We start from the raw sequence: 20,787 nt of genomic DNA on the forward strand, positions 1-20,787 counted from the left end.
ACATTGGTGCCTACAATTCACACAATAAAATACATAGTAACAATAGTTATAACAATTAAAACATTACATTAATACAATAAAAATACAATAAAAAGCCAGCCTGGTGATCATCGTTTTGCCAAGTCCAGAAGAGAAATGTAAAGTTAGTTGCCCTGGAGACTTTTGAAGGAAAAAATATCCCCAAAACCTCAATATTCTTCTTATCCAGAATGTGTAATTATCTCTCCACAAACAGCAGCTCCTTGGAGACACATATTTAAGTAATAACTATTGTGTTAAGCCTATGTTTATCTTCTAATCACCAATCACAAAATAAAGGACACTAATAAATGCAAAGTGAGGGAAATTACAGTATTTACCATGGAAAAGCAAGCTAAAACTATTTGATTCACTCTTTGCCAGTTGTTATCCTGTCACAATTCTCGAAATGCAAGGATTCCAGCAATCCCACATGCAAACTCCCCCTTTCTGTTTGGCAAGCAATTTGGCAGAAACCTCCTGTCCTTGGCACTCTTCCTCCTGTAAACAAATGGGCTTCCCTATCAGACCTTTTCCTAGGAAGGACAGTGACCTCTAAAAAAAATCCCTAAACTTCCACAGAAATCATGTGTTTCTTTGGAAGTAAAATTGATTTGGACCTTTTGGACTTGTGGTGCAGCTATACTGTAGAATTAATGTGGCTTGATACCCCTTTCATGGGAATTGTGATTTTACAATGACTTTAGCTTTCTTTGTCACAGTCTGGTACCTCACTGAACTACAACTCCCAGGATTCCATAGCATTTTAGGCATGGCAGTTAAAGTGATGTCAAACTGCATTCATTATGCATTGTAGATGCACCCCTAGTATTCTTACTTGCAGAGTCTGTAGCTCCATTACAGAGCATATGCTTTCCAACCTTCAAACCCCAGCTTCTTCAAGCATGGAAGACATTCTCAACCTGAAAGCCAGAAAACTACTGTCTATCAATGCTAGGAATACTAAAGGAAATGGTTGATTATAAGCCAGTTGCCTATGTACTTATGCAAGACAATTTTAATCGCAGACCCTATTGTCTGTGTCAGACTATAAGAACAATTAGACTAGTAGGTACCCAAGACAAGATGCTTCTGTTATTGCAACCTAACTGTGAAAATCCTCTCTCGTTGAAAGTTATATTGATTACAGTCTTATTCCATTCTATTCTTATCGAGAGAGAGAATACATTTTATACTCATTTGCTGGGTCTTCAGTGAAATGAGGACTACTGGAGAAGATATTTTCTTTCTTTTTTAAAATAATTTTTATTAAAGGTCTTTTTTTGATAGATGCAGTAAAATAAAGAGGAAAGGGGGGAAAGGGGGAGGGGAAATGGGATGAAAGAGAAAAAGAAAGAAAAAGGGGGAAAAATGATATAAAAAGAAAATATTGAGTTTTCTGTACTTCCGGTCTTCTTCCTTGCTTGTTAAATCATTCATTTCATAGTTAAATAATTTAAAAGTATTTCTTTATTCAATTCCAATTTAAGATCCGCAATGCTTAATAAAAAGTATTTGGGTTTCTTCTGTATTTTAATATCTAATATTTTTTAAATTTCTTCATGGATTATTTTCCAGTATTTTGTGGCCTTCTCACACGACCACCACATGTGGTAGAAGGTTCCCTCTACCTTCTTACATTTCCAACATGCGGTTTTTGTGTTCTTATATATTTTGCCTAATTTATATGGAGTGAGGTACCATCTGTACATCATTTTAAATAGATTTTCTTTTAGATCATAGGCATATATTTGCTTCATTCTGATATTCCACAGGTCATAGAATCATAGAATCATAAGAGTTGGAAGAGACCTCATGGGCCATCCAGTCCAACCCCCTGCCAAGAAGCAGGAATATTGCATTCAAATCACCCCTGACAGATGGCCATCCAGCCTCTGTTTAAAAGCCTCCAAAGAAGGAGCCTCCACCACACTCCAGGGCAGAGAGTTCCACTGCTGAACGGTTCTCACAGTCAGGAAGTTCTTCCTAATGTTCAGATGGAACATTGTGTTCCGATTCATCCATTCTAGTAGGTCTTCCATTATTTTTCGTCCATGATATCATGCACTCTTTTATTATTTCTCTTTCTGTACTTTTTGGGCCAAGATAATGAACTCAGAGACCAAAACAATAACAAAACTACAAAAAATTATTGAAATGGAGAAGATATTTTCAATAAACTCATTTCTTCACCACTTTGTCATTGTCATTAACAGTAACTCTTGCTACATTTTCTCACTCTCATCATTGCTAAAACATCCTCACTTGGCAGGTTGAAAGCAGATGGTGACATCTACACATCCTCTATCACTACACAGGTAAACACTGTGTAGTTTGTTAAACACGATTGCTCCCAGGGTGAAGTCCACACCCTGGGGGGGGGGGGGGGTTCCAGATGCCCTCCCGAAACCTTCTGGGAGGACAGGGAGACAGCCTCCACCCACTCCCTTTAAAGATGTTTTAAAATAAAGTAACTTACTTGGCTGTCATTGAAAAGATTTCCTCCTGTTTTTAAAGGTAGCCTCTCCACCTGCTTGTTTCCAAATATTTATTAAGTTGCTGTCACTTTGAAGAACTCTTTGGGAACTGATGAATAAAGTCATAATGACTTTGGGCTATGCAATAATGGTATTTTAATCGTAGAGTTGAAAGCCATTGTGTCCTAGTCTCCAGGGCAGCAGAAAACAACCCTCCTCCCTCCTCCCTATGACTTCCCCTCACATAGTTATACTACATGGTCCTCATCATGTCTTCTCTCAGTCTTCTCTTCTGCAGGCTAAACATGCCCAGCTCTTAAGCCGCTCCTCATAGAGATTGTCCTCCAGACCCTTGATCATTTTAGTTGCCCTCCTCTGGACACATTCCAGCTTGTCAATATCTCCCTTCAAATGCAGTGCCCAGAATTGGACACAATATTTCAGATGTGGTCTGACCAAGGCAGAATTGAGGAGTAGCATGACTTCCCTGGATCTAGACACTATACTCCTATTTATGCAGGCCAAAATCCCATTGGCTTTTTTTGCTGCCACATGATATTGTTGGCTCATGTTTAACTTGTCCACGAGGACTTTTTATTTAATTGATATAATGCTAATTGCAAACATGCTTTCTTCTGTGTATCACAACACTTAACTGTTTTAAAAACCGTTTTTTAAAATTTAAAAAACCTGCATGCTGACTTTCTAGAGATTTGACAGTGGTTTGTTACAGCCGGTAATCTTAAATTCCAAAATCCAAAACTCGAGCTGACTCCTTTCCTCTAAGGGCTATGATGAGCTGGCTTCAAATCTCTTGCATTTGCCCTGCCAGTAAACCCAGATTTTGGTGATTCTCGGGGATTCTCTGGAAGTTCTTTGGAAATGAAACCTCCAAAATCTTTTCTATAAAAGGAGAAGGAGCAAATGAAAAGGTAGAGGGAAAACAGAGTGTTGTTTCCCTCTCATTCTGCTTTGCCAGCCAAAGACAGATCTGAGTGGAAGGTAAGAGACTCCTTAATATTGTGCGTTATGATCTTGATCAACCATCCCTGCTGTGAAAAGGCAACATGTTGATGCAGAAAAGATAAGTCACATTACTTTATCAAAAAAAAGTGCTGAAAGAGTCTTACACATACACATTTGCTCATAAATAAGCAAAGACAGTGGCTAATTGTAAGGGAATGCTAATAAAATAATAATATACTTTATTTATATTCTGCTCTATCTCCCCGAGGGGACTCAGAGCGGATTACAGAACACATATATGGCAAACATTCAATGCCGTTATACAATTAACTACAAAAACAGACAATACATAGACAGAGGCAAAGGCTTCCCCCTTTTTCATCTCCAGCATACGGAGGCTGTTTTTGGGATTCAGCCTGTGTTTCACCCTGAATCTGTTATAGTGTTTCTCCCTTCTAATGCTTCTGAGCCTGACTTGGATGTCAATGAGGATGAGGTGCAAAATGGAGACACTTTGGACAATAAGGTTACTACAGACTCTGATCGAGAAGGGTCAAGGGAAGGGCTAAGTTCTCATGAGAAAACGCCAGGCTCGAGTTTGCAGGAAAGTTCACTCCCTTCTCCAGGCTCGAGTCTGCAAGATAGTTTCACACCTGCAGTTAATGAAGAGATAGATAAGACCAGCCGCCGGCTGGAAATTAGCCAGAACTGTAGAGAGGCCCAATGTTTACGCAGGTCAGAAAGAATTCAGTAGAAATCAGTTTCTGGGACTTAAATTGAGCTCTTAGGGAATTTCCTTCAGACTAAGCATCGTTTGGTTTAATTTAAGTCTTTTGGATATTATTGTGCCCTCGTCTCCTAGGTTTCCTGGCTATTCAAGTAGATTAGCAGTGGCTATGTTCATGGTTTTTATAGAAGGCATTTGATATTTCTTTGCATCTGGATTTAAACAGCAAGCTTTTGGATCTTTGATATTATTCCTATGTTTGGACACTGTTTATGTTACTGCTTATTTGGTTTTTTTGCTTTTGGACTTTTATCAGCTTTATACTAATCTCTTTTATTGGCTCCAATTATTCTTCAAATAAAGATGACTCTTTTTTATCCAAGGTGTGGTGTAATTAATGATTAGAGGGTCCTGTTCCTACTCTGGGGTGCAACAGCTGTGCTCAACTCCGGTTATAGGGAGGTGCTGTTGTTCCATTTTCCATGCCGAGGAGCCTGTTGTCCGTGGACGCCTTCCTGATTAAATTGTCGGCATGTCTTCATGGGTGCTCTCTCTATGAACCTCCATGGACCTCTTCCAGGGAGGCCCTGCTCTCAGTCCCACCACTGTCACAGGTGCAATTGGCGGGGACGAGAGAGAGGACCTTCTCAGTGATTACCCCTCAGCTATAGAACTCCTTCCCTCAGGAGATTAGATCAGCCTCCTCCCTCCTGTCCTTCACAAAGATTCTAAAGACTTGGCTGTGGGACCAAGCCTTTGGGACGGTGCAATAAGGCAGCAATAGGAAACTTTACTCTGTTGACTGGAGTCGATATGGATGATTTGAGATGATTTTAATGTGGGATAATTGATTTTACTGCTTATATTTGTTCAGAGTTTATGTATGTTCCAGCATTGAATGTCTGCCGTATATATGTTGTACTCCACCCTGAGTCCCCTTCAAGGTCAGAATAAATGATTTGAACTGGATTATATAAGTTTACACTGCCTTATAAGAAAGATCAAAGCAGATAATCTGGATTTTATATGGCAATGTAGACCGGGGTGTAAGTGTAACATGCACAGGTATCTATAACAACAAATACAAAAACTGCAGATTGCAAATCACAATTTCTATATTACAGGAAATTCTTCATTAAACATAATGTGGGAACATTAACACGATTAATTAGTAACTGTTTATAAATGAAAGATTGTTTATCAATATTTTGTCAACACAATGAAACTTAAGCTTCCAGAATAACAATTACTATATACCAGGAGATTCTTCATAAGTACATGACGTCAGAAATAGTAACTCAAATATTGTTACATGCAATATAAAGAGATTTCAGCTTCCAAAATAACAATTTCTATGTTGTAGAAGGTTCTTCATCAATAGATAACATCAGGAACAGTAATACAACAAGGTCTCCCAGGTTGTTTCCCTTGTTTCATAATATCTTCTTCGGGTGTTATTCTTATCTATGATGCTTGAATTCACTAAATAAGAAATAAAGCAACATACAGACAATAGGTATACTAAAATCTCCAAATTGACATGGTTTTGAAAAGGTTATTGATGCACACACTTGACTACTTACATTCTAATGAGTAGCTATTGGCTCTGTTGTAAGTCCCTATCTGCATTTATAGCCTTTGGATCTACTAGATAGGAAATAAGACAATATATAAACAAAAAAAGGTATATTAAAATGCCCAAACACCCCAATGTTTAAGGGGATTTTCAAAACCCATGTAAGCAGGAATGTAAGTAGACGTTACGTTTAATGAAGAATTTCCTGTATTGTAAGACGGGGGCCCTAACAAATGCAAATTGACACGGCTTCAGTTAGCGTGTCTGTTCTTCCTCCTTGATACCTTTTGCCATTTTGTCCCCACTCTGATGGTGCTTGCCCACGTGGGTTCAGATTTTTTTTATTTGTCAAATGTTGGAGGACATACTACACTCCTCAAATTCCAGTGTAAAAGCCAGAGAACAATTTGTATGACTTGTTTTTTCTTGCAGCTGCCCTGCAAATAAACCTAACCTTTGGAATCGTAGAAAATTCTGTAGAATTTCATTGGAAATAAGGCTTTGACCTTTTTGCTAATAAAAAGGGAGAGAGCAACTGAAAGGAGAGAAGGAGCACAGACTGAATCTTCTCAGTCATTCTGTTTTGTCCGTACATGGCACTTCTACTAGACTAAAGGTAAGGGACTTTTCTGGGTTGTGTCTTGTGAAGCCAATCAGCTGCTGCACTGCAAGCTCTTGCAAAGTAACAGAGTAGTTGTCAGAGTGCTCACATGGGACAGATCTGTTGAAACAGATACAGTGTGATATCACTCTAAGTCAGACATGGGCAAACCTCACCCCTCCAGGTGTTTTAGGCTTCAACTCCCAAAAATCCCAGCCAGCTTACCAACTGTTACGAATTATGGGAGTTGAAATCCAAAACATCTGAAGGGCCGAAGTTTGGCCATGCCTGCTCTAACTGACAGGGCTCAATGCTATGGAATCCCAGGGGTTGTGGGTTTAAAATATCTTTAGTTTTCTCTGCCAAAGAGTGCTGTTGCCTCACCAAACTACAGTTCCTAGGATTCTTTAGCAATGGGCCATAGCAATAAAAATGATGTCACACCCTAAAATGATAAAGGGTCTAGAGAACACACCCTATGAGGAGTGGCTTAAAGAGCTGGGCATGTTTAGCTTGAAGAAGAGAAGGCTGAGAGGAAACATGATAGCCATGTATAAATATGTGAGAGGAAGCCATTGGGAAGAGCGAGCTGCACTAGAGACTAGGACGCGGAGCAATGGTTTCAAACTACAGGAAAGGAGATTCCACCTGAACATTAGGAAGAACTTTCTGACTTGAGAGCTGTTCGGCAGTAGATCTCTCTGCCCTGGAGTGTGATGGAGGCTCCTTCTTTGGAAGCTTTTAAACAGAGACTGGAAGGCCATCTGTCGGGGGTGCTTTGAATGTGATTTTCCTGCTTCTTGGCAGGGGGCTGGAATGAATGGCCCATGAGATCTCTTCCAACTCTATGCTTCTATGATTTATTCTACAGTGTAGATTCATCTAATGTGATTGTTATTGGTTTTTCAAGTCAAGGCTAACCAGACCCAAGAGATCCAGGAGATCTCAGGATCTCATCACACACACACACTGGTGCCATTTCGCCAAGCATGTCTGTGCCACCCTGGTGTGGGTACACTTCCCGCATCACATGGAGAGTCACCTAATTGGGGCAGAAGTGTGTTGACTCCATTGGAGTCAGCACAGGACAGCATGGGAGCCTTCCTGTGTTGGTGAGGATGCTTCCATGCCAATTGGGTTTGGGGACTCCACTGGAAGTTTAAGGACATCATGTGATGGGCTACATGCCCATCTGTCCCTCAACTGGCTGACAGGCATCCTAGGATACTTACATTGGTAAGCGTGATGAGGTCCACAGTCCCACCACCTTCAATTTATAGTCAGTAGGAACATAGCAGAGCGGTTTCTCATGTCCCTCAGACGGCTAGAAGGCCCTCTACTTGATGCCGTTCCTTACATCATCTTCACAGGTGCGGTTGGCGGGAACGAGAGACAGGGCCTTTTCTGTGGTGGCCCCTCGGCTTTGGAACGCCCTCCCCATAGAGGTAAGATCAGCCCCCTCGCTGATGATGTTTCGAAAAAGATTGAAGACATGGATGTTCGAACAAGCATTCGGTTAAGCCGGTGCAATGTATTTGATGATTAAGGATTGGTAACCATGGACGACGAAATTGGATTGCGGTTCTAGTTAAGAGATGCATTGGATTATTATTGGTGGCCCAATATTGTGTATTGTGTATGTTGTTTTTTATGCTTTTTAAACTGAATATTGTTGATTGTTGTAGTGTTGTAAACCGCGTTGAGTCGCCAATTTAGGCTGAGAAACGGCGCAGTAATAAATAAATAAATAAATAAATAAATAAAAACAATCTTGCCACAAGTCTGATAAAAATCAGGTTTCTACAGATAAATAGGATGAATATTTGTCCTTTCTCTGTACCATTTAGCAGTAGGAGGCAGAAGCTGGAAAAGGAAGATTAAATCAGCGTGTATGTCTATGTATACATACTGATTTGTAGTTTCTGTGGAGTCAGGCAACAGTTTCCCTGACAGTTAAAAGTTGGAAGCTAAGGCTCAAGTTGTAGTTGAAAAGTTGCTTCTTTTGCATCCAGCTTACTATTTGAGGCTTCTCCTTGTGCTTTGTAAATCAAACGAGTAAATAAGCATAGTAGACTAGAACACAAGCAGGAAAATTTTGAGGTAGAAGCCACAGTGGGATACATACATACATACGAAAATCAAGATGTGTGTCACAGCACAGAATCTTTCTATTTCAACAGCATCATTTCCAGTTCTCTTAGTTGAACGACCTTCTTCTTTTGTTCTAGGAGACACTATAGGTCTAAAGAGTTGAGGAAAAATAAGTGGATATCCCTTAATATGTTGTTTTCTTTTTTATTTTGATGTGCAGCCATGGCTACGAAGATTATTGTGTTCCTCTTGGTTGGTTTGATGCAGTTAAGTGGTAAGTAAATTGGGCTAGGAGGTTCTATTTTGTTTTCAAAATGACTATCCAGCAAATATATCTCTAAATAAATAAATAAATAAACTTATACCCCACCAACAATATGTAGTCCATGTGCCACATGTTGCTCACCCCTGAAGTAAACTCACTAGATAAAGTGTCCATGGATGTTATCTCCTTCAAAAAGCTGTAGGTATGTGTATGCACACAAGTATACACCCTCATTAATTCTCACATTCCCAGTATATATCCATTTTCTCTGTCCACATTCTGTTAAATTGGGGTAAGGAAAATGTTGGCCTTTTGGCTATCTGTTTCAAGAAGTCCTACTGAGCATGATCAGTGATGCAGAACTATGGGAACTTCTGAGTGATAGGGATTTCTCATCTTGAAATCTAGTACCGTATACATGAGAGTATAAGCTGAGTTTTTCAGCCCCTTTTTTAAGCTGTTGTTGTTATTGTTATTATTTTATATTTATTTATTGTTATTATTATTACATGTATTATTTTACTCTATTATTATTAAATTTATTATTAAGGTAATTTTATTGGTATCTATTTTTATTTTGACATTTATTTATTTATTTATTTATTTATTTATTTCGAGGTTTTATATACCGACCCTCTCACCTTCAAAGAGGGATTCGGACAGGTTCACAACATGTGTTAACATACAAACACATACAATAACAACACAATGCTACATCATTACACGATTAAAATATAAGCACCATAAACATTAAAACATTATCATCACAGTTAAAAAAGCCAAATCGTCCACACAATCACAATCCCATTCATCATCCTCCTTTCATATGGGCAAAGAATTAAATCAGTTGTCAAATGCCACGTTCCACAACCAGGTCTTTGTTAATTTCCTGAACGTCATGAGGGAGGGGGCAGTTCTGATCTCTAATGGGAGGGAGTTCCAAAGCCGAGGGGCCACCATCGAGAAGGCCCTGTCCCTCGTCCCCACCAGTCGTGCTTGTGCAGGCGGTGGGACCGAGAGCAGGGCCCCTCCAGACGATCTTAATGGTCTTGATGGTTCATAGGGGAGAATACGTTCGGAGAGGTAAACAGGGCCGGAGTCGTTTAGGGCTTTATAGGTTAACACCAGCACTTATAGGTTAACACCAGCAATTTACAAGTAGCTGCTGCATTTCCCACCCTCAGCTTATGTTGTTCATTCGTTCAGTCACTTCCGACTCTTAGTGACTTCATGGCAGATGCTTCTGGGATAAAAGGCAGTTGCTTCTGGGATAAAAGGCTGTCTTGATCTCCCCCGAAGAAACTTCTGATCCCATGACAGCTTGGCTAGGGTAAAATGTCTTACTGTACCCCCCCCCCCCCCCCCATCTACACTGGATCCAGATTATCTGTTTTGAACTGGATTATATGGCAGTGGAGACTCATATAATCCAGTTCACTGTAGATAATCTGGATTCTGAAACTGGATTGTATGACTGTGTATATCCAGCCACAGATTATAGTTCCTTTTCAGAGGAGACCATAGCTATATCATTCCTGAAAGTGTAGTCTCACTGTCATTTGCTTTCTGAAAGATCTTTCTGTTTTTTCTTGCAGGGTCCCAGGTAGCAGGTTCTCGTGGGAAGAAATTTGTCACGGCTTTCATGCAAAACAATCAGAAAAACCACCCAATGGATCCCAGTGCTAAGCATGAGCTTGTTATTACTGGTTATTCTCCTAAAACCATGGTGAGAGTAACAATAGGAAAATCCATGTACAGAAGAACTTTCCCTCTCAATGAAGGACAAACAGTGACAATTAAGCTTCCAAATACCATTGAGTTAGTGGGGACCGATAGCTTTGATGGGACTGTGCTCATAGAAGCTGACAAGGATATCTCCATCTTGTCTCGCAGCCGTGACGGGACTTCTGTTGGTACTACAGTCCTGTATCCAGTCCAACAATTGGGCACACTGCATTATGTGGTAACTCCAATGGGAAACAAGGAAAACACCTTCAAGGAATTTGTGATTATAGCCTATGAAACTCCCACTAAAATCAATATTTCCCTGACGGGGACTGTGGCTTACAAAGGCAAGGTTTATCCTTCTGGAAGCAAGCTTGTTGCTGATATTGAAGCCTTCCAAGCAATCCAGTTCCAAAGCTCAGATGATTTGACTGGCACCAAAGTTGAATCAAGTGAACCAGTGGCTGTTTTGACAGGACACAGCTGTGCTCAGAACAACATAGCATGTGACCATGTTGTTGAACAGATCTTGCCAGTTTCCAGTTGGGGTTCCTTCTTCATTGTCCCTCTGATGTCCTTTCCAAATAGACATGGCACTCTGTATGTAGTCGCTGCCCAAAAGACTTCCATCAAATACCAGCATGGTGATATAGAGAAGTCTCTGGACATGGAGGCTGGGCAAGTTCTCAAGTTTGACCAGCAGTCTTCAGAACCAATGCACATTTCTGCCAACAATGGGATTCAGGTCCTTTTCTCCCCTACTGGTGCTGAAGATCGAGACTATGGGCCTTCTCTCATAAACATTCCAGCAGTTCCAGGCTACTGCATTTCCTATAGCACAGGTGAAATGAGTCAGTATGACAGAATTGCTGTCATCATAGCCAAAACTTCAGAATCCGGTGGGATCACAGTAGAGAGGAAAGGCATTGAAGCCCTCCAGTGGAGACCAATCCCAGGAACAGAATATTCTTGGGCTGAACACAGTTTCAACAAAACAGCAGGTGTGCTCTCCTTAGAACATCCCAGCACTCCTTTTGCCATCTTCATCCTTGGAGTCTCACAAAATGATGGCTCTGGTTCAATGGCTGCTTGCACCACTGGTAAGTCTTCTACATAGAAAACATTTTGACTTTTGTTTTGTCGAAGGCTTTCATGGCCAGGATCATTGGGTTATTGTGAGTTTTTCGGGCTGTATGGCCATGTCCCACAGCATTGAAATCCACAAGCATGTGGACAATTTCAGCAGAAAGGAGGAAACCATGAAAATGAACATAATCTGGCTACCAGTATTAAAAACTCTAAAATCAGGACAGTAAATAAAGAGCAACATTCAAACAACAGGGGAATTCCTGACATAAAACAATTGGGAATAAACAATTCAAAAACAATTTTAATTCTCACTACAGTGTTAAAGTGATTCTAGAGCAGGGTCCTTAAACTAAGGCCCGGGGCCGGATATGGCCCTCCAAGGTCATTTACCAGGCCCTCGCTCAGGGTCAACCTAAGTCTGAAATGACTTGAAAGCACACAATAACAACAACAACCCTATCTCATCAGCCAAAAGCAAGCCCACACTTCCCACTGAAATACGAATACGTTTATATTTGTTAAAATTGTCCTTCGTTTTAATTATTGTATTGTTTTTAAGTGTCAGGAGCGACTTGAGAAACTGCAAGTTGCTTCTGCTGTAAGAGAATTGGCTGTTTGCAAGGACAATGCCCAGAGGATGCCTGGATGTTTTGAAGTTTTACCATCCTTGTGGGAGGCTTCTCTCATGTCCTCGCATGACGACCTGGAGCTGAAAGAGGGAGCTCATCCGCATTCTACCCGGATTCGAACCTATGACCTGTCAGTCTTCAGTCCTGCCGGCACAGGGGTTTGACCGGGGGCTCATGCAAACTTTTTCTTACAGCCCCCACTGGGTACTAACGTATTAATATACTGTATAATATGGAACAATGTCCTTGTACCCAGGATTACTTGTTGTTGTGTTATGTATACAGTGTTCCCTCGCTACCTTGCGGTTCGCTTCCCGCAGACTCGCTGTTTCATGGTTTTTCAACAAAAAAAATTAAATTTAAGTAGCAAGGGAACACTGTATATGCTGCCACAGACTTGAGTTGCAGAGTTACTAACAGACAGGCATGTGTGTAGCTAGTGAAGAGCCCCAAAGTAGCGCCAGCTAGGGGCGCGGAGAGTGCCGCCAAGACAGCTTCCGCCAGTGCTTCTTCCTTGGAAGCTGGGAGCGTCGCCTTGGCTGGCAGAGGTGGCGGGCTGGGAAGGAGGTGTGTGTGTGGCTGGCAAAGAGCTTGGAGAGGGCTGCCAAGGCAGCTTCCGCCGGTGCTTCTTCCTGGTTGCTCTTCCTCCGGCAACCGGGTTAGAGCCCTATGTCAATGGGGAAGCAGGGAGGGAGGGAGAAGGGTGGCTCCAGCAAGGGGAGTGGGGAGGAAAGGAGGAAGGCAAAGGGAAAGAGGAGAGGAAGATAGAGAGCGGGGAGAGGGAGAAAGGAGTGGGCAGAACTATACAGTATAGCATCCCTACATCGTGGATTTTCACTTATCACGGGTGGTCCTGGAATGTAACCCCCGCGATAAGTGAGGGAACACTGTATATACCAGATATTTGGACTGTTTTCCTTTTGAAATTTATGTATGTTATGTTTCATGTGGTACAGTATATGAATAAGTTAGTACCCAGTGGGGGCTGTAACGAATGATAGAATAACACATCCTAGAAATATACTTACCAATACAGACATACTGTATTATGAATACATATTTTTAAGTTTGCATGAGAAAATATATTAAAGTTTGTATGAGACCATTGACACTCTAGAATCAGTTTAACACAGTAGTGAGAACTAAAAATTGTTTTTGAATTGTTTATTTCTATTGAAATAAGTAGAGCCCCCGGTGGCACAGTGGGTTAAAGCGCTGAGCTGTTGAGCTTGTTGACCGAAAGGTCGCAGATCGATTTTGGGGAGCGGCGTGAGCTTCTGCTGTCAGCCCTAGCTTCTGCCAACCTAGCAGTTCGAAAACATGCAAATTTGAGTAGATCAATAGGTACCACTCCAGCGGGAAGGTAACGGTGCTACATGCAGTTGTGCTGGCCACATGACCTTGGAGGTGTCTATAGACAATGCTGGCTCTTCGGCTTAGAAATGGAGATGAGCACCAACCCCCAGAGTCAGACATGACTGGACTTAATGTCAGGGGACAACTTTTACCTATTTCTATTGATACCATTTTCATAGCATTTTGATATAGATACCTGTGCCTTAGTGATAAAACAATCAGGGCCAGCCATCACCTGCCAACAAAGAATCCCCCAGGCAGGAATCAGCCAGTCTTTGAAGCTGTAAGGCCATTAAAAGCTAATCAAGGTGGCCAATTGCAATATTCACACTTGCCTCAATCAGACAAGAGTGGTTTCTCCCACCCTGGACATTCCACAGATATATAAACCTCACTTGCATAGTTTTCAACAGACTTCACAACCTCTGAGGATGTCGGCCATAGATGTGGGTGAAATGTCAGGAGAAAATGCTTCTAGAACATGGCCTTACAGCCCAGAAAACTCACAGTAACTGAATGCTAACTACCATAAAAAAAAATTCCATAGGTGTCTTTAACTTCACTGAGTATTTTTTAAAGTGAATGACACTATAATTTACTACAATGACAAGGCAGTTGTTCCATTCTAGGTGCGCCAGTTGCGTCGTGCAGCTTGATCCAATGCAAGAAGGAGGAGATGTGTGAGATTCAAGAAGAGCGCCCAGTGTGTTTGGCAGGGTCTGAATCCACTTGCTGGGCACAAGGAAATCGCCATTATCATACCTTTGATGGGAGGAACTATGACTTCAGAGGCAGCTGTACCTACACCATTGCCAAGACTTGCAGCCTGGATGCGACCGTGCCTTTCTTCAGCATTGAGGCCAAGAATGAAAACAAGAGGGATGTCCGTGCTTCTAATGTCGGTTTAGTGACTATAACTGTCTATAATATCACCATCTCTGTCAACAGAAATGAGAATGGCTTTGTCAGGGTAAGAGAGGAAGACAAAGATATTTCTGTTTGTTATGACTTCCCAATGTTTAAAGAGTAACTGCGTCAAAATGACTTCTTTCCCATTCTTTAAAAGTAATGGAATCACTGGTAGCTCAAATGGCATGCATGTTCTATTAAATTGCAAACATATCTCTTTCTTCTGCTTTAGGATAAAACTGTCATCCCATATTCCTTTCAGAGTGTGAAACTAGGCATATTTCTATTTTATCATCCTAAATTTCCTATTTATATCTTCATCTAAAATTGATTACCTCTGAATCAAATGCATTTACTTCTGTTTTGGTTTTTTATGGCAATAGCAACTGAAACTCTGTCTCTGCAATCATTCTCCCTTTCGTTAAATTAAAATTCTGATATAATGTCAGAAAAGTTTTAAACTCACATGCTGATTTATTTACAGTATTTATATTCTCCCCTTCTTACCACACAGGGGACTAAGAGTGGATTATTATGCGCATATACATGGCAAACATTCAATGCCAATTAGATATATAACATATATAGACAGTCACAGAGGCAATTTAACATTTCAGCTTTTTCCAGCTTCATGAGGGTATGCTCGATTCAGGCCACAGAGGGAGCTGCCACTTCACCTTCTATTTGTGACACTGAGTCCTTTGATGGAGTGCTTCCTCATTCTTGCGCACGCTGCTGGAAGGTTTTATGGTGTCATAAATTAGTTAAATCCACATGCATTTGACTGTTTGGTTTTTGTTTTTTGTTGTTTTGCTTTGTTTTGCCTTGGTTCGCTTTTTTGATTTTGCAGACTGAAAATCCTTCTACAACTCTATGTTTTGCCATTGTTCCTCTCTCCTGGAATTGCCCATCATTCCAATGATGTTATCATAACCCAACTATTTATGCTCAGAGGAATAACAATTGGCATTCTGATTTTAACAGTGACATTGGAAATTGCTTTGGCTGTCAGTTTTTCTAGTACTTACCAGCAAAAATATAATCCTTGTGAACTATGATGATGAATGACCCCCTTTAGAAAGTTCTAGAAGGGAAGTTGTGTTGTTTATTGTTTCCCCTACTCTGCTTGTGGTTGAATTAGAAGAGTAGAATAAAAAATAGTAGTTCTGGACAGTTGCTGGCAAAATTTTTGAACTGGGAATTCAGTCATGATTACAAAGGTCCTTGAATTTCTGGAACTCCGTCGTTTGTAGTTTTCTGAGTTTGCAGTTTTGGGAGACACTGGATTCCTTTATATGAAAATTCTAAATACATTTGCCTAAACTGCAAATTGCAGTATTCCATAAGATGTCTCTATGGCATAGTAGAATAATATAATGTGAAAGTGTCCCAAGTCTGGTCAACCTTTTTGATGTTAAATTAATGTTCTCCTGAACTTTGTGTTCCTAAATAAACCATTACATGCATATTTGTTTCATATATTTAGAGCAGTGGTTCTCAACCTTTAGTCCTCCAGGTGTTTTGGACTTCAGCTCCCACAATTCCTAACAGCTGGTAACAGTTTCAACAGAAAGAAAGAAACCATGAAAATGAACACAATCTGGCTACCAGTATTTAAAAAAATCTAAAATTATAACAGCAAATAAAGAACAACACGCAAACACAGGGGAACTCCAGATCAGGGACAGCTAATCACCTCTCAACAAAGGCAGTAACAAGCCACACCTTAAAAAATGTCAGGTCATCAAATGCTAATCAAGATGGCCAATTGAAACATTCACACTGTTGGGGATTCCTCATCTTCGGAAGAAGAAGGGGAGCAGGGAACTGCTCAGGAATTGGAGGGAGAAGAAGAATCCGACGATGAGGGTTTGAAAGTGCCCACATTTCTAGAGAGACAAAAAGAGACAGAACACAAACAGCATTCAGCCAGAATAGCTGCTAAAAATGCTGAGTTAATTGAGAGACGCTCTAGCTCAGTGGTTCTCAACCTGGGGTCCCCAGATGTTTTTGGCCTTCAACTCCCAGAAATCCTAACAGCTGGTAAACTGGCTGGGATTTCTGGGAGTTGTAGGCCAAAAACATCTGGGGACCCCAGGTTGAGAACCACTGCTCTAGCTCCTCCTGCATGGGGAATTCGGGGCTCTAAATCAGAGCAGAAGTAGTCAGCTTTTGCTGGTAACAACAACTCTGATACTGAAGTGTTCACTCTAATGGAATCTGCTTTGTGCTTGCTGCTAAGGACTTAGTTCATTGCCCGTTGTCTGATGGAAGACTGGTGTTTCATTTGGGACTTTATAAGAGACTTTAATTTGTGTCTGGATTAAGACTTCCTTGCTTCCTTTTGCACTTTTCAATTGCATTTCCTTATCCTTTGTATTTCCTGAAGTAATGCATTTTTCTTTTACTTTCAACAATTGTCTAAAGGCTGTTTTTGAAGGGCAATTCAGGGCGCGCGCATCTAGTTCCAATAAGCAAGGGTTCTTTCTCCCACCCTGGACATTCCACAGATATATAAACTCAATTTTTCTAGTTTCCAACAGAGCTCACAACCTCTGAGGATGCCTGCCATAGATTCATGCGAAACATCAGGAAAAAATGGTTCTAGAACATGGCTTCTAGAACACGTACAACAACCCAACAACCCAGCTGTTAAGATAGCTGGGAGTGGTGGGAGTTGAATTCCAAAACACTTGGAGGATCAAAGGTTGGCAACTACTGATTTGTAGGGTGGCAGATACGTTGTCTAATGTTATATTTTCAATGTTATTTTCAATATTCGTGTGGCCTTGCCCTCCGATATATGCCTTTCTATTGTTGACTGGAAACATACATAGCAAAAGTAGGAAGCAGGATAGGGGAATGAGCATGATTTCATCTATTAGTTTTAAACTGCAGACTTAGAATTGTTCATAGTAAAAATAATCAAAATTTTGTTTATTCCGCTTTTTTATCTCTAAATGTCTCTTCTTCGAGTAAACATATATAAATTTGAAGGAAAGAGAAGGTTGCCCTTAAAAACACCACTACTTCAAATCTATCATTAGGACATATCAAAAAACCTCATCCACTGTTTTTTATTGTATGTGATCTCTCCTGCAGATAGACAACCAACTGTCCCACCTGCCCATTTCCTTGAATGAAGGGAAGCTCCATCTCTACCAGAATGGAGGCTCCATCCTTATTGAGACTGAATTCTCCCTGAAGGTCTCCTATGACTGGGATGATGTTTTGCTGATCAAGATCCCCAAGAAGTTTTCGGAGAGTGTGTGCGGCCTCTGTGGGAACTACAACAATGACCCCACGGATGATTTCGTCACCCCCAGAGGAGCTTTGGTCTCCAGTCCCGTGGAATTTGGGAGCAGCTGGAAGGTGGAGAATGATGACAAATTCTGCTGGGATGACTGTCCAGGGGGTTGCAAAAGCTGCTCTTCAGCACAGACCAAAAATTATAAAGCAGAACCCTTCTGTGGCTGGATCAGCAAAGGAGAGACTGGCCCATTCAGCCAATGCCATTCAGTGATCAACCCTGAAATCTTTCTGGAAAACTGTGCCCACGATGTATGTTTGAATGATGGGCTGAAAGAAGTGCTGTGTGAATCCCTGAAGAATTATGCAGAAACTTGCCAGAAAGAAGGAATTGCTGTTTCTGACTGGAGAACACCCACTGGATGCTGTGAGTATCCCAGGGAGATGCCGGGAAGCGGGATTCAGAACAAATGGAAATGCTAGGAATAGAGACTGCTCATGAAAGGCATTCCCTTATTTATTTATTTTTATTTACAGTATTTATATTCTGCCCTTCTCAGCCTGCAGGGGACTCGGGGCGGATTACAATGCACACATACATGGGAAACATTCAATGCCATTAAACATACAACATATATAGACAGACACAGATTTAACAATCCAGCTTTCTGGCTTCATGAGAGTATGCTTGATTCCGGTCACAGGGAGAGCTGCCGCTTCACCAGTCTATTTGTGACACCAAATTGTTGATGGAGTACTTCCTCATTCTTATGCAGGCTACTGTAAGGTTTTATGGTGTCGTAAATTAGCCTCCCCGCATAAAGCAGTACCTAACTCTCCTACTTGACAGATGCAACTGTAGTTCGGGCTGTATAGGTCAACATAAATCTAGACCATTAATGGTTGGGAGCTCACTCCAACCTAGGCTGGCTTCAAACTCATGACTTCTCGGTCAGTATTGATTTAATGCAGCTGGCTACTAACTAGCTGTGCCACACAGCCCAGTCTTATGGCAGTGGTTCTCAACCTGTGGCTCTCCAGATGTTTTGGCCTTCAGCTCCCAGAAATCTTAACAGCTGGTAAACTGGCTGGGATTTCTGGAAGATTTACCTGGGGACCCACAGGTTGAGGACCATTGCCTTATGGACTGGATTAAAGCAAAATCTGTTCATCTTTGTAACATTGTCTCCATTCAATCTTTTATGTTTTTAACTCGTGTCTTCTTCCTTCCACAGCCTCCTTAGTTTGCCCTGCAAACAGCCAATACAAGGCCTGTGGACCTGCGTGTCCCATTACCTGCAACAACGAAGCTCTTCCCAGCAGCTGTGCCTCATTGCCTTGCATTGAGACCTGCCAGTGCAATGAAGGTTTTGTGTGGGATGCTGGTAAATGCATTCCCAAGGGTGACTGTGGCTGTCTCTTTGAAGGAAAGCTCTTCTCTCCAGGAGAGCAATTCTGGGGAGATTCCAGCTGCACAAGACGCTGCACCTGTGACCCAGAAACCAAGCATGTGATCTGCCAGACAAGAGGCTGCAGGAGTGGAGAGCAGTGCAGGGTGGAGGATGGCATCCAGAATTGCTATCCCACCAGTTATGCCACCTGTTCTGCTTCAAGGGGCACTCATTACAGTAGCTTTGATGGTCCGAAGTTTGACTTCCAGGGCACTTGTGTGTATCAGTTGACAGGGCTCTGTGAGAAGAGAAGAGATTTGGTGAATTTCCAGGTTCATGTCCAAAATGACCATGCAATTGGCTCCTCTGCCATCCTCCCCAAAGTGGTGGAGATCAGGGTGGAAGGAACAGTGATTGTGATTAGTAGAGAACATCCAGGAAAAGTCATGGTGAGTTACTCCCTTTTCAACAGTGATTTAATGTTGTACAAACCTTTTTCCATATTTTCGAAAACCACACATTGCAATCTATATAATAAAGCTGATCACTATTCTAAGCTTGAGTGAGATGCCTTCTAAATGGGGGAGCAGAATCCTCCAGTGCAGTGGTTCTCAATCTGTGGGTCCCCAGGTGTTTTGGCTTACAACTCCCAGAAATCCCAGCCAGTTTTCCAGCTGTTAGGATTTCTCGGAGTTGAAGGCCAAAACATCTGGGGACCCTAAGGTTGAGAACCACTGCTCTAGTTCATGGTTAAGGAAACATTTTAGTTCCCCAGATGTTGGACCTTAGTTTCTGTGAGTCTTGACCAGACTGAATGTGGCCATGTGAAGTTAAACATGCCAGAAATGTCAGATGACCCGTCATTGATCCACTGGCTTGGTATCATACATAAATAAGCTCCAAAACTAAAGAAAAGTAAAAACAAGAGTAAAATTGCTCTAACGTCCTTTCCATGGACAGATTTGGGGTCAACCAAACCATAGAAATCTGTACCCCACTTTAAAAAGACAACAGTAAAATTGCTCTTTGAACCATAGAACAAAACAGAGCAGAAAGTTATCAGACATTACTTGTTTACCATTACCCATAATTAAAAGTCAAGAAATAATTTATTACAGCTTTATGGCATTATTCAATTTAAAACTCTAGCATCCTTTCCATAGAAAACTGTTTGTTGTTGTTTATTTGTTCAGCCACTTCCAACTCTTCGTGACCTCATAGACCAGCCCACACCAGAGCTCCCTGTCGGCCATGGCCACCCCCAGTTCCTTCAAAGTCAAGCCAGTCACTTAAAGAATACCATCCATCCATCTTGCCCTTGGTCGGCCCCTCTTCCTTTTTCCTTCCATTTTCCCAAGCATTATTCTCTTCTCCAACCTTTCCTGTCTTCTCATTATGTAACCAAAGTGCTTCATCTTTGCCTCTAATATCCTTCCCTTCAATGAGCAGTCGGGCTTTATTTCCTGAAGTATGTACTGGTTCGATCTGCTATGTCCAAGGCACTCTCAGAACTTTCCTCCAACACCGCAGTTCAAAAGCATCTATCTACCTTCGCTCAGCCTTCCTTATGGTTCAGCTCTCACATCCGTAGGTTACTATGGGGAATACTTTTGCTTTTACTATGCAGATCTTCGTTGCCAGTGTGATGTCTCTACTCTTCACTGTTTTGTTGAGTTTGGACATTGTTCTACTCCCAAGAAATAAACATCTTCTGATTT

The 20,787-nt window shown here is 41.4% G+C and overlaps 1 protein-coding gene across 1 annotated transcript in view; it reads left to right on the forward strand.

The window, feature by feature from the left end:
- The first annotated feature begins 6,319 nt into the window (after positions 1–6,319).
- LOC132780216 (IgGFc-binding protein-like) overlaps positions 6,320–20,787 on the forward strand; it is a 92,049-nt gene continuing 77,581 nt past the window's right edge. The window contains exons 1-7 of the mRNA XM_067460755.1: positions 6,320–6,380; positions 7,736–7,810; positions 8,677–8,730; positions 10,317–11,546; positions 14,150–14,490; positions 17,532–18,105; positions 18,914–19,518. Of these exons, the coding sequence (XP_067316856.1) occupies positions 8,679–8,730; positions 10,317–11,546; positions 14,150–14,490; positions 17,532–18,105; positions 18,914–19,518 (2,802 nt within the window). The 5' untranslated portion in view covers positions 6,320–6,380; positions 7,736–7,810; positions 8,677–8,678. The remainder of the gene's footprint in view (positions 6,381–7,735; positions 7,811–8,676; positions 8,731–10,316; positions 11,547–14,149; positions 14,491–17,531; positions 18,106–18,913; positions 19,519–20,787) is intronic.

The sequence above is a fragment of the Anolis sagrei genome, chromosome X (genome assembly GCF_037176765.1).
Source record: "Anolis sagrei isolate rAnoSag1 chromosome X, rAnoSag1.mat, whole genome shotgun sequence".
Taxonomy (NCBI): Eukaryota; Metazoa; Chordata; class Lepidosauria; order Squamata; family Dactyloidae; genus Anolis; species Anolis sagrei.